At 36.1% G+C, this 12584-nt stretch overlaps 2 protein-coding genes across 2 annotated transcripts; both read left to right on the plus strand.

Moving 5' to 3' along the window:
- Positions 1 to 1619: 1619 nt before the first annotated feature.
- On the plus strand, positions 1620 to 9207 carry LOC143548041 (uncharacterized). The gene is made up of 23 exons (XM_077039310.1): positions 1620 to 1724; positions 2424 to 2556; positions 2640 to 2847; positions 2970 to 3046; positions 4548 to 4660; positions 4726 to 4866; positions 4951 to 5130; positions 5209 to 5403; positions 5489 to 5626; positions 5689 to 5805; positions 5902 to 6036; positions 6121 to 6197; positions 6287 to 6392; positions 6474 to 6569; positions 6663 to 6815; positions 7447 to 7596; positions 7745 to 7798; positions 7972 to 8049; positions 8218 to 8334; positions 8470 to 8593; positions 8763 to 8863; positions 8952 to 9029; positions 9196 to 9207. The coding sequence occupies exons 1-23, from the start codon at positions 1620 to 1622 to the stop codon at positions 9205 to 9207; spliced, it is 2688 nt and encodes an 895-aa protein (XP_076895425.1).
- Positions 9208 to 9751: 544 nt separating this feature from the next.
- Positions 9752 to 10955, plus strand: LOC143548034 (uncharacterized). Its single transcript, XM_077039302.1, has 5 exons — positions 9752 to 9789; positions 9861 to 10007; positions 10084 to 10145; positions 10364 to 10517; positions 10631 to 10955. The coding sequence occupies exons 1-5, from the start codon at positions 9754 to 9756 to the stop codon at positions 10823 to 10825; spliced, it is 594 nt and encodes a 197-aa protein (XP_076895417.1). The 5' UTR covers positions 9752 to 9753; the 3' UTR covers positions 10826 to 10955.
- The last annotated feature ends 1629 nt before the right edge of the window (positions 10956 to 12584 follow it).

Genomic DNA, 12584 nt, shown 5'->3' on the forward strand with positions numbered 1-12584 from the left:
AAAAAAAAAAAACTTATATTGAGTTCAAATTTAAAAAATTTGAATTGCTAATCCAGTTGATAGTACTTTCAAATACTAAAATACATGCCCACCCCTTTGTGATGTGATGATAAAGATGTGTTACTCATCAAAGGTTGAAGACGAAAGGTTTCAAAAAAAAAAAGAAGCCAAATACATTTTTTTATTTATTTAAGGCTTAACTTAAAGGAATATTTTATTTATAATATATTTTATTTTTGAGAAAATCTATAATTCAAATCGAGTTTTAAGTGGGGTAACTTAAACATATATAATCAATTAATTAAAATTTCATGGTTTAAAGTTAATGTTATGGGTTAATTCAAGTTCTAGAAATCAAAAAATTCGTTTTGAAAACCAATTTGTGAACATGACTCGAGTCAATCAAGAAAGTTACAAGGGGCAAGATGGAGGTACCACACATAAAGATGTTGAGATGGATGCATGGACTTTGTGTTGAGATGGATGCATGGACACAAATGGTTGAACGAATAAGAAATTAGGCTTCTAGGGAAAGACTAGGTTTGGATATATAGTATCTTAGAAAAGATAATAGAACGTAGGTTGTGATGGTTTAGGCATGTAAAGAGGAGACATGCAACGATGCCGGTTAGAGCAGTGGAAGCAAGAAGCCCTCAATGTAGAGGGATGAGGAGTAGTAGTAGACACAAATTGACTTGGGAAGAACGGACCTCTCTGAGGACGTAGTCCAAGACAGGAGTTCATGGAGACGTAGAGTTAGGGTTAAGGATTTTTAGGGGTGGACACTTTTGTTGGTTAGGTTTATAGCTATTTGTGTTATATGATGCCATATGGGTCTAGTTTTACTATGTCACTTATTTCACAACGTGTTTTGTTTTCGGTACATGTAAATTTGTATGCTGCATGTTTTGGAGCCGTGGATCTCTCTGGAAGCAACGTCACTACTCTTATAAATAGCGGTAAGGTTTGCGTAGATCATGATTCTTGTTGTATTCGAGTCATCCTAATGTAGTTTCACCTATGGATCAAATTCGCCTTAATTCAAATTTTATTCTTTTCGATTTACATTCAATTCCAGTAATAGCAGACGAGGTCAACCACATTCACACAACTATCACCATTTTCTCTCCAACTTTCTACCTTCACTATTTCCGACCTTAAACTTAGACGACACTATAATCTATCACGAATCTACAACGCAAATATATTATTATTACCCAATCTAACATGTTTATCATCAAGTATACTAGAACCTCGGCTTTACAAAAACATACTACTTCCAACGAGTTCACATAGTCGAAAAGTAACATTGTATGAAACGTAGTCTTTTACCTTTAATCCGAATCAATAAAAAACGGTCTTTTATGACCAAACTGGTATCTTTTGCAACTATAGGGGGGGAAATTGAACTGTCTGGAACATGTTTCTAAATCCATGCACTAGATCATCGCTTGCTTATATAAACACACGTCAAACCCCACTGAATCACATCACTTCTTGCTGCTTTCACTACTGCAAAAATATCCCCTTTCTCACCGTCACTTGAACTCCAAACCCTAAGGTTTCATCAGATCGTTCATACAAACTTCGATCTAACACCGATCCACTTTTCTTTAGCCATGGATGCTCATCAGACTGCTGAAAATATTTCAACCGAAGTTAGGAACTTGCTTGCGAGCTTGAATAAACAAATTCAAGAATCTGTGGTTCAAGATCTTGCTCAGGTATATAGATTTATCATTGGCTTGATTTTGTATATATGTATATATGGTTAGTTATATACACCTGAATTTTGTTTTGTTTTATTTTTTTATTATATTTACTATTTTTGTGCTTTTGAGAGATTTGTGTGCGTTAACTTTAAAGACAAAGTTAAATCCTTTTAAATGTTGTAAACTATGCTAAAATCGTATCGAATGAGTGTTTTGTTTGGGAAGTTTTGATTTTGTGTTAAGTAGGGTTTTTACTTTTTATTTAAATCCGGTAAAATGTTGAAAAATAATGCTAAAATTGTGTTGAATGAGTATGATTGTTTGGGAAGTTTTGATTTTGTGTTAATCAATTTTTTTTAACTTATTGTTGTAGTTTTGTTGGTGGATTAATTGGAAATTAATGAGTTGGTGGTTCTAGGGTTAGGGTTTAGATTGTTTTTTAATTTAGGGTTTCGGATTTTGATATTGGAATTTCAATTTGGGCGTTGAGCAAATAATGACATTATTTGTGAAATTGGGTCTGTTTGTTTTTTTTACTTTTCATTTGTGAATTTTTTTTTCTGCTTGTGCTTGTTTTATTTGGGTTGATTATTTTAATGATTTTCATTTTTGAAATTTTATGGTTTTGTGTTCATTAAAATGTTATATATGTTGATTTATATTGGCCTCTCCTTTGAATTAAAAAGGGCATTTGATTATTCTAATTACCAGGTAGTTAAAAATGGACGACTCAGTGAAGAATTTCTCGACATTTTTTCAACCGCGCTGAAGTTATCAGTGGGTGAAAAAATTGGTTTTGGTCTAACTTTGTTAGACTCAGAAAATCATGATGCCAAAGTTGAGGGTGAGCTTTCTTTTCTGTTTACATCTTCATTTTTATTGATATTAACATGCACATGCATATGACAGTTATATTGCTGATTGCAGGTAGGAAATTCTGTATCTCACTGTGTGATAATGATGAAACGCTAGATACCGATGCAGCTAAAGTGCTAGATGTGCTCAGTACGCTTGAGCAATCAGAAGTACTTTCCAGACATGTTGATTCATTTAAGGCAATTATACTTGAAGTTTGGTTGAATGCGAATTGCCGGTTTATCTTAGCAGACAAAGTCCCTGATGTAAAGATATTGAGGTGAATCTATGATTACTTTCTTTTTCAATATATGGAATGTAATTATATGTTTCATATAATTTGTTAGTCATCTGACATTCTTTCTTTCTTTGTATGTTTCCTTTTACTTCCTAAATGTTCAGCCGGACAGACTTTCACATTGTGGACCCCACTGAAATGTCGGCGCAAACGAGTGCTTCACGCTTTGCTAAAATGCTAGGTATGACTCTTATTCCTGTTTTTCAGTTCATGTAAATCTTTTTTTTTTTTTTCAGATATACTCATCTTCTTTATTTAGATGTGTCAAAAATTGGGTTCCAATATGTAGAAACATAGATATTACATCAATATAGCAGGTAGGCGGGCAACAAGTTGCGCCGCCACCCCTTTCTGATGCAAACCCTAACCTACTAAAGACATACCCCTGCCCCTTTGGAGTCGACACATTGCTATGCACAACCTGTTGAACCCTGGTTAGAAAACGGATAGCTTCCCCTGCCAAGGAGCCAAATGTATCAAAAGCCAGAGGGACAAAAACATGTTGGTTCTCTTCGCAGGCTTTAGCATGTTTCTCCACCTTCTTCGTTTCAGTCCTTTTCATTGCTTGCCCAGCTACAAACCCATTATCCCTCAAACCAGCTAAGGGAGATACCCCTGTGAGGTCAACACAAGCGTGTTTTCCCCCGGCCCAACCAAAGACGAGCAAATCTGCCGGTCGTAGAGTGGATCTCCCTTCCGTGGGGTCTGTAAGGAAGTTTACGGGGGCTTCCTTTTTAGCTGATATCCCTGCTCACCTTAAGATGTCCCAAAGAACGTCCCGCACCCAATCATGTCGGTATTTGAACCCAGGCATCTCCTTGCAATGAACCGCATGCTCTCCGAATTTATCCAGGCAGGCCTTACGGCAGATCGAACATGTTTCGTCTTCTGGGTACATTGGGACCATCAAACGGTACTTAAGAATGGCCCTATACTCGACCGCAGACATGCTTTGGCCCAAGCCATCAATCGGGATAACGGTCAGAAAATCTTGGGCATGAGGACCTTGTAAGCATTCAAAAACCGCCTTCTGTCGGGGGGACAATCCAAAAACTTCTCCCAGGCTCTGAGCGATTTTTCCAAAAAGGGCATTCGCCAAAGTTTTTTGAGGCTTTGGTGGGGCGGTGTCCATATTAGAGAAACCGCCAATGTCAAAGTCTGGGAGAGCGCCATTTAGGCGTTCCAGGGCCTGCACGTAGTCTGGGTCCAGGTCGACAACTCCGCTATTCCTTAAGATGTGATTCTGTAGCTTCCAAGACTGAGCCCTCGACGCTACAAAAGCGTAAACCCCAACATCATGAGCCGAAAGAAGGCCTAAACCCCCTAAGCGCATCGGTAAAGATGCAAGTCGCCACTGAAGATCACCAAAGAACGGGCCTCCACATACAACTATGTCTTCGATGGCTTCTCGTAGCCCCTTATCAAAACAGGATACCGCATCATCCATCATATGGGGGTGGCATGTTCGTAACCCAAAAAGCAACTTAGCGAACTCCTCCTGCTTAGGTCTTGCATGGGGGTTGCTAAGTTGCTTTTTGGGTTACGAACATGCCACCCCCATATGATGGATGATGCGGTATCATGTTTTGATAAGGGGCTACGAGAAGCCATCGAAGACATAGTTCATGTAAATGGAAAATAAAATCACACAATTTTACTAATACTAATTTCAAAAACCATAGGCTCATGGAATCAACTGTCTTACCACTGTGGAGGGCTACGAGCAGCCGGTTTTCAGCTTCGTGCTGATGTGACGTTTTCTTTACTCATGTCCTGCTATAGAAACGCATGTCAGGTAAGTGATTGGATTACCTTTATCCATAGAAGTGACATTTTTGTAATTTGGGTGATACTTATTAGAAAACAATACAGGATCCTTTTCCGCTTGCTGCTGTTTGTGGCAATGTATGGGAGATTCCTGAATCTCAATTGTTGTTTCTGAAGCAAGCCGTTTCAACACGACCGGAAGTCTTCACGTTTGCACATTGCAAAAGACAAATGGTATGAATAAGATTAATAGTATCTATATATACATCATATGAGTTACACTTGTTGGATCTGATCATAAATACCTACTTATTTCAGGAACATGTTGATCATAAGTATCAACCGAACCATGCTATTCAACCGTGGCTATGCCTTGACTTGCTCGAGGTATTATGCCTATTAGCTGAAAACGGCCATGCAGATTCTGTTCGGTCAATGATGGAGTTTCCTCTAAAAAACTTCCCTGAAGTGGTCTTACTTGGGATGGCCCATGTTATTGTAATGCTTCCACTGTTAATTAACTAATTCTGTTTATTTATGTTATTTTTTTCTCATAGATTTTGGTTAAATATGCAGACAGCAGGTCACCTTCTCCAACATGAAGTTTGTGTATCAGTTCTACCTATGCTCTTTAAGGATTCTTCCAAGAGTGGAACTATACTCCGTTTGTGGGATGTTAACCCTTTGATGCTATCGAGAGCGTTAAAGCATCCCCTCGTTTTGGATCTAGAAAACATGAGTGGAGTTGTGGAATTGTTTGAGAAGTTAGAGGTCAGATTAATATTCATTTTTAAATTCTTCGCAGTTATTATGTTTTCGTATGTTATGTTTATTTTTCACATTCTATGTGTCGCAGATCCTATCACCTATACTGGATCTGGTAACCATGCCTCTGGGAATTAAGCTGGCATCTCTTGCATCTGCCAAAGAATCCCTAGATTTGGAGGAGTGGTTGGGCACTAATTTGAAGGAATCGGAAGATATTTTCGTTGAGGTAAATGAAAATTATCGAGCTCCCATACTTTAACTGATCGTGTATGATTGTGAACTGTGAAGCTCACTGATCGAAGCTTGTTATCATCTCAGGAGTGCCACAGATTCCTGAACGAGGTTGAAGAGAACTCCGGAGATATTTGGAACATTTTTAAGGAGATAGTTCCCATATTTTCAAAGGTTTACCCTATCAACATGGTTTCTTTATAATTTATACCATTTAGCTTTAGTTATGTTTCATTCATGCAATGTTGAAAATAGTAACTTCTTTTCTAGGTCCTTAAATCGCATGCTGACTTGCTCGCCTCCAGTAAACTTTCCGAGCAAATGGCAAGTTTGAATGTGGAGGACACAGATGATGATCCTGAACCATCAACATCTGAATCATGTCCCGATCACACAAATGCAAAGGTCGATCAACTCTCATTCTTGGGGTCTTAAGTATACTTTTGATAGATTGATACGCGCATTCTAAATTATTTTTTGTTTGTGTAGATGCAGAACTCATCTTCCCATAATACTGGATCTGTAGCGGAAAACCAATCTTCATTTCTGAAAACACATTTTCTTAGGTTCGACTTTCTCTTTTCACTGATAAAGGTAGAAAACTGGAATTAGTTTCACAAAAATTAATGATATTTGTTATAATTTACTTTTCCAGTTTGTTACCAACGGCTATGCATAAGGCTGTCGATGAACTACTTGTTACTAATGTTAATAGAAGCGTTTCTATAGCAAGTCAAACAGCAGTTGAACTTGCCTTAAAGGTGTCATTCTTGTTCAGTTAGTTCCTTATATGGTCAAATTTCTCTAAATATTTACTCAAGGTTTTTTATACAAATTTACAGGATTACATAAATGAACCGGATGAGGACTCCATATACAACGCATCAACCTTTATGGTTACCTCTCTGGCTGGAAGCCTGTCATATATCACTTGCCAGGTTTCGTGTTGACTGTTTAATTATATAATGTTTAGTTTTTAACTTTATAAGTTATATAATATTGTTATTGACTCTGCTTCCCCCTTGTTGTAGGAACCGCTCCGCAATCTGATGTCAACTCATCTAAGAAACGCTGGCCAGGGGTTGAATTTTGCTAGTGAACTCTTGGAAGACACAATGAAACGTGTGGTTGATGAAAACCTTCATTTGGGATGTGCATCTATTGAGAGAGATGCAACTGAAAAGGTTAGATCCAAAAATTCTGATATTAAATAGCATTAACATGAGTGCATTCAACAAGTTTAATGAAATACTAAAGTACCAACTGGTCACTTGAAAAATTAACCACATGCAGGCACCATAAGCACCACAATATATACTGTTGAAATTTAGCTCTAAAATTCCATGTATTGCCGCATTAATGAATCGCATACACATCGTGGACAAAAGCTTAATAACTCTCAATTAGTTAATTTTAAACTAGTGAAGCTAGGAAATAAATAAGCGATTAATAAGCTCATTACATAAACAAATAACTATCAACTTCAGAAAGTTAATAGATTGAGGTTAAATACATAATATGGCATTCAAACGGCAAATCTATCATTGGATAGCTATTTTGAGCAAGAAACTGGTAGGATGACAGAATATGGTAACGAAATACTTCAGATCAGTTCTTAACGCTTGCAGTCGATTTTTAAGGGTCCGCCTTCTTTATAAGCAGATTCCAGAATTATATGCCTTTGCCTAATAAATGACTACATGTTATGAACTTGAAAATAACAGTTAATACCAATCTCTAGTATTGTTCTAGTGACACGATGGTTATGTTACCTTGCAACTTGTGTTTATATATTTCAGTGCATGTGTCCTGCAGGGGCTTATTATCGTCAAAAAAGAAATCAATCTGCGTGTGTCGATCAGAAAGAAACAAACAGAAGGTTCCCAAGGGTTCATTAGCAAAGCGATTGAACCTTCATTTACGACAGATGTTGCGATGGCTAAAATCCTGGTCCTGTTAAGACAGGTCTGAAATTGTTTAAAATTTACTCAAATTTTTTTAAGCTTCTAAATGGAAACAGTGCATCTTTTTATATTAGTTTGAACATGCTATGCTTAACAAAATAATGTTGTCAAGGCATAAATCTTTATAAGAACTTATGTTTCACTGTCAGTTGTTTCAGCTTGAGTATTTGATTGCTAATGATGCTACCCAAGATCAAATACAGGTGTTATTTCTTCATTATCATTTATAAATTAGTTTACTTATGCCTATTGTTTGTTTATTATAAATCCATTTCTAAACTAAAATCCGAAGTTAGCATGGTTTTCCTTCTTTCCACCCGCGCGCTTCAACCGTATTATTTGAATGCTTTCATATTAACTTGATAGTTGTTTTCAGTATTATGCTGCAGAGGTTCGTGCGGTTATCCTCAAATGTATATGCAAGGATGAGGCTGCCTTGGTTGTGGCTCAGAAGGTATACCGGTTTCTATTATTTGGGTTACATATTCTCTTACCAAGATCTTATTAATATTTTTACTATTAATTAATTATCTAGACTATTATTAGTCACATAGGGTTTAGTAGTCTTTAGTCAGCGTGCCCGTAATTCCATTTCACTTTACATTTACCAACTTATTTGTAGGTCTTTGAAGGTTTATACATAAATGCATCAAACACTGCAAGTATTGATTCTTGTCTTATCGTCTTAGCTATCATTTGTGATGTTAACAAGCTTGTGCAGACAGAGCTGACCGGTTGGGTATGATCATTTATTTCACATGGATTGCAATTTACTTTTCGAAGAGTTGCTTGAAATTTAAGAATGTGTTTATTTGGTTTCACTATTGCTTTCTCCTGATTTAAGACTTAATTGATACATTGTTTCTGCATGCAGGTACTAAATGCTGATGATAAGAAGTTCAACAGAGATATTACGGTTGGCCTGATTAGAAGACGGTTACTGAACCTTGCAGAGTATAGTGCTCACCTGGCCAGGCTTATTTATGCAGGAAAGAGCGGTATGTCTAAACTAAACCTTTTTTTTATTAAATACATATGCAGATGATGGCGCTTCCCATTCACTTCAGAATTTTAACATGAATGTCCACATTTGCAAAAATCATGCTACAAATGTTTTAGTTTTTATACTTTATCACAGATATGCTTTAACTATTATATGATGTGCAGTGACCGCTATAGAATTTGCCTTGTCCCTTGTGAAGACACTAGAAGCTAGTGATGCCGGAGTATTATCTGAGCTTGGTAGTGTCGTTGATGCATTGAGCAAGGTTTGATATTAATCCTAACTCGTAATATTTTGTTCTTGTTGATATCAACTTTGATGCGAACTTTGATCATTGTTTTGAAAAAAAACAGGTGGCTTACCTTCCTGTAGCCAGAAATGATGGCAATCTTGCACTGATATCTTATGAACCAGATCCTCTTCCCGGGCAGGTAGTAACACTCTTTCAATGTATTTTACAATTTCTTATCGTCTTCCGATTTTCATCAATAATGAGAGTTCATGGTATGCATAGTACCATTATATCTATTAATTAATTAAGTAAATGTGATGTCCTTAATAAGTAAATTAATATAATCATGTATTATTATCGTTCAGATGGATATATAGGGGAGATTTTACAACGGTTACATTACATGATGTGTTAATTATTATTCTGCAGGTTTCTATGTTGTTTTCTGAATGGTGCCAGATACATGCCCTCCACGGTGTAAATGATGCAGTATATGCTTATTTTGTTCAAGACATTTATCAAAACGTGTTGGCACGATCTGATGATATGCTAAACCGTTTCTTCTACATTATCCTGGTGATTCTGATAGCTCTTTAATTTCCCTTGTCTTTAACCACGCACACACATATACACATGAAAAGAACTAGTTATTGCATGCTAATGGTCACCTGCTATATTAATAGGATCTCGCTGTATCACACTACCAAGCTGTTGAGGTCAATGCAAGTCGCATGCAATATCACCCACAAGAAGAAGCATCATCTTTCCTTGTTATAGATATATGCACAGACCTTATCTTTTCGGTCTTGAAGGTAGGGTTAATGGGAATTGCTTTTTATATATACATGGCTAATGTTTATATGATTATATCATCCACTTGACATATTTCTTCTTGTTTTGGATAGTTTTATCCAGTAAATAGCATGAACATGGCAAACAAGCTCTCTCTTTTACTAAAGGTACATATTTGGAAAATATATTTTTTTATCAATGGAATAATAATAATAATAATCTGCCTTTTATGCTACAGGTGTTAGCTGTGATTGTCGAAGTCATTAAAAAAGATGCAAATGAAAGGAAAACGGCCTTCGATCCTAAGCCGTATTTCAGGATATTCACCAACATTTTTAATCACGTTAACAGTGTGAACTCCATCCTTGTTGGTGCAGATTTGCAGGTATATGTTTTTCTTTGATAAAAAAATACATTATTATTTTTCTGTTTCATGTTACTAATTTCCTTGGCTTCTACAGGTTTTGGCATCCATAGCACAATCATTTCATGCCCTGCAGCCTGCAAAACTTCCTGAATTCTGGTACGTGCGGCTTGCTGTTAAAAGGAATGCATACTGTTTAGTGTTTACTAATTTAACGATTCACTTTTGCATACATGTGTGTACATTTATCAAGCAAATTAGTGCATATTTGATGAGAAAAACTACTGTAAATAATCTATTCTTAAATATAAACTAAGAACCATTAACTATTTCTAGTATTGATCGTTTATTATTTGAAAATGATGCATGTTCTTCAGCTTTACATGGCTTGAGCTAGTTACTCGCCAAGATTTCATGCCAAAGCTGCTCAGTCAAGATGATCATGAAGGGTGGAAATACTTCAAGCCTCTTCTGATAGACTTGTTGCGATTCATGGAACCTCTTTTGAGGAGTGGAGAACTTACAGAGCTGGTTTGCATCTTTCACTCCCTATATACATACATGCATACGCACACACACGTCTTTTATTAGCATTTACAAATTCAGATTCATAACTAATTTGCATGCTTCTTTCTTTATCATAGGTCCGTGTTCTTTACAGTGGCACAGTCAGGATGATGATGGTGTTGAGTCATGATTTCCCGGACTTCCTTTGTTATTATTATTATTCTGATTTACATGATCTCATTCCGCCACATTGCATTGAGTTGCGAAGTATAATTCAAAAGGCATTGTCACATATCATGATGACCCCCGGACTTGAATACCACCCAATTTGAAGGTATTTGCTGAAGCGACAAGCATCTAACGTAGACAGTGACCGGAAATTAGTTATCATATGTTTGTAGTTGTAAGTGTAAATTGCTTGTATTTCATTGAGTCTGATAGGTCAAGAACATGCTACATTGTGCCATTATAGAAATCGTGTAGAGTTGTTAATGTAATAATGTTGTGACAAATGCATCTTCTTTCTCCTCTCAGAAATTCTTATAGACCTGGGTACGTATCATAATATTTGCTTAGCGGTATATGATACATAAAATAAAAAAAAAATTGCACTAATTTTGCACTTTGTCGACAAAGTTAAGGGGTAGTCAGATTCGTCATTGATAATTTTCATTTAAAAAATCTAAAACTCTCTTGTCAAAATAGTTTATAATAGTTTTAAGTTAGGGATGAGTGGGTACTGGTACTAGTACCAAAATCTTCGGTTCAGTACCGGTATTGAAGACAAAATTCGGGAAATACAGATTCGTTGGTACCGGAAACTCAAAACTTGATACCGAATCGGTAAAAGTGCCCATCTTGCTCATCCCTAGTTTAAGTTCACCTTTGCCCTTATAGAACTATGGGCCCATTTGGGTCGGTTGTGAATTACCAAAATAGAAATTCTGGTTTTTCTTATGGGTTCGGTTCGGTTATGGGTGGATTTTTGGTTTTACATTTGGGCTAGAATTGTTGGTCCCGACTCCCGAATAAAAATTGCCTAATATTATATATTTGGACATAAAACTTTTTTTAAATACTTTGTCAATTGCCTATTAAACGAATTTGGGCATTAAAGGTTTGCCCCGAAAATAATGTGTTTGGGCCATTAAACCAATAACAAACTTTTAAACAAGTTTGGAGTAATTTAGTTTTATGGTTCGATTTGGGATACCACGATTTGTTTTACAAAATAGGAAAAGTGTAACATTTCGATAATAAATCCTAGCCGTATTCTAAGTACCCGTAAAACAAATAAAGTACAGAAATGTTTGGGATACTGCAGCTTGTTTTACAAAATATGTAGTGTTCTATTTTTCATGACTTGTGAACTTACTTAATACGTATTGAATAAGTTAAAAATGTGTTTGGAATTGTTTTACATGTAAAGGGATAAGTTGATAAGTTACAATAGCTTATCTCAAAAATAAGTTATAAGGAGGTAAAAATAAGAAATCCCAAACACCCACTATATGAACCACTGGGACTAGCATCCTAGGTGTTTTTTTTTCAACCCGTTTATATATGAATAAACCAATTTAGGTGACTTTTTATATCTATCAGGTCCAATGGGTCGTATGTTTAATTAGGGGGTTACAGTTCCCGACATGCAATAAATCCAACACAAATAAATGAGTTAAAGGTCGAGTCCAAACGGGTTTGGACGTTTGGTTACGTTGACCCACATAACTTGTTCAATAAACAAATCAAGGATAAGCATGTTAATCCATTTAAAATTAGAAAAGATAAAAGAAAATTATAACTTATACATTTAGTCTGCCAGCTTAGACCATCCGTAGTGGAGAGTTATGGGGTAACTTTATGGCCCATAACTCTGAGAAACACCGCCCCCCTCTAAGTTATAGGGTTTTTTTCTTTTTGCAAGTTATACACAAACGTTCGATAATGGCACCAAAATAAATATAAAAAAAGCCTTTACTTTTTACCTTTAAGAATTAAAAAAAAAACAAATAAACAAAGTTATGGAGAGTTATGACTACACTTGTTTTTTGTAAAAAGCCATAAGCGTCACGTGACGCATAATGCCCGGGA

The sequence above is a fragment of the Bidens hawaiensis genome, unplaced genomic scaffold, assembly GCF_021521415.1.
Source record: "Bidens hawaiensis isolate Kalapana, Puna unplaced genomic scaffold, B.hawaiensis_p1.1 tig00014901_1, whole genome shotgun sequence".
Classification (NCBI taxonomy): Eukaryota; Viridiplantae; Streptophyta; class Magnoliopsida; order Asterales; family Asteraceae; genus Bidens; species Bidens hawaiensis.

Excerpts from the sequence above, each read along its gene's own strand:
- LOC143548034 (XM_077039302.1), top strand. The coding sequence starts at position 9,754 with ATGAACATGGCAAACAAGCTCTCTCTTTTACTAAAG. Across the intron at positions 9,790-9,860 it reads AGCTCTCTCTTTTACTAAAG|GTGTTAGCTGTGATTGTCGA; the intron begins GTACATATTTGG and ends TTTATGCTACAG. Across the intron at positions 10,518-10,630 it reads GTGGAGAACTTACAGAGCTG|GTCCGTGTTCTTTACAGTGG; the intron begins GTTTGCATCTTT and ends TCTTTATCATAG.
- LOC143548041 (XM_077039310.1), top strand. The coding sequence starts at position 1,620 with ATGGATGCTCATCAGACTGCTGAAAATATTTCAACCGAAGTTAGGAAC. Across the intron at positions 6,393-6,473 it reads CAGTTGAACTTGCCTTAAAG|GATTACATAAATGAACCGGA; the intron begins GTGTCATTCTTG and ends ACAAATTTACAG. Across the intron at positions 8,864-8,951 it reads TCGTTGATGCATTGAGCAAG|GTGGCTTACCTTCCTGTAGC; the intron begins GTTTGATATTAA and ends GAAAAAAAACAG.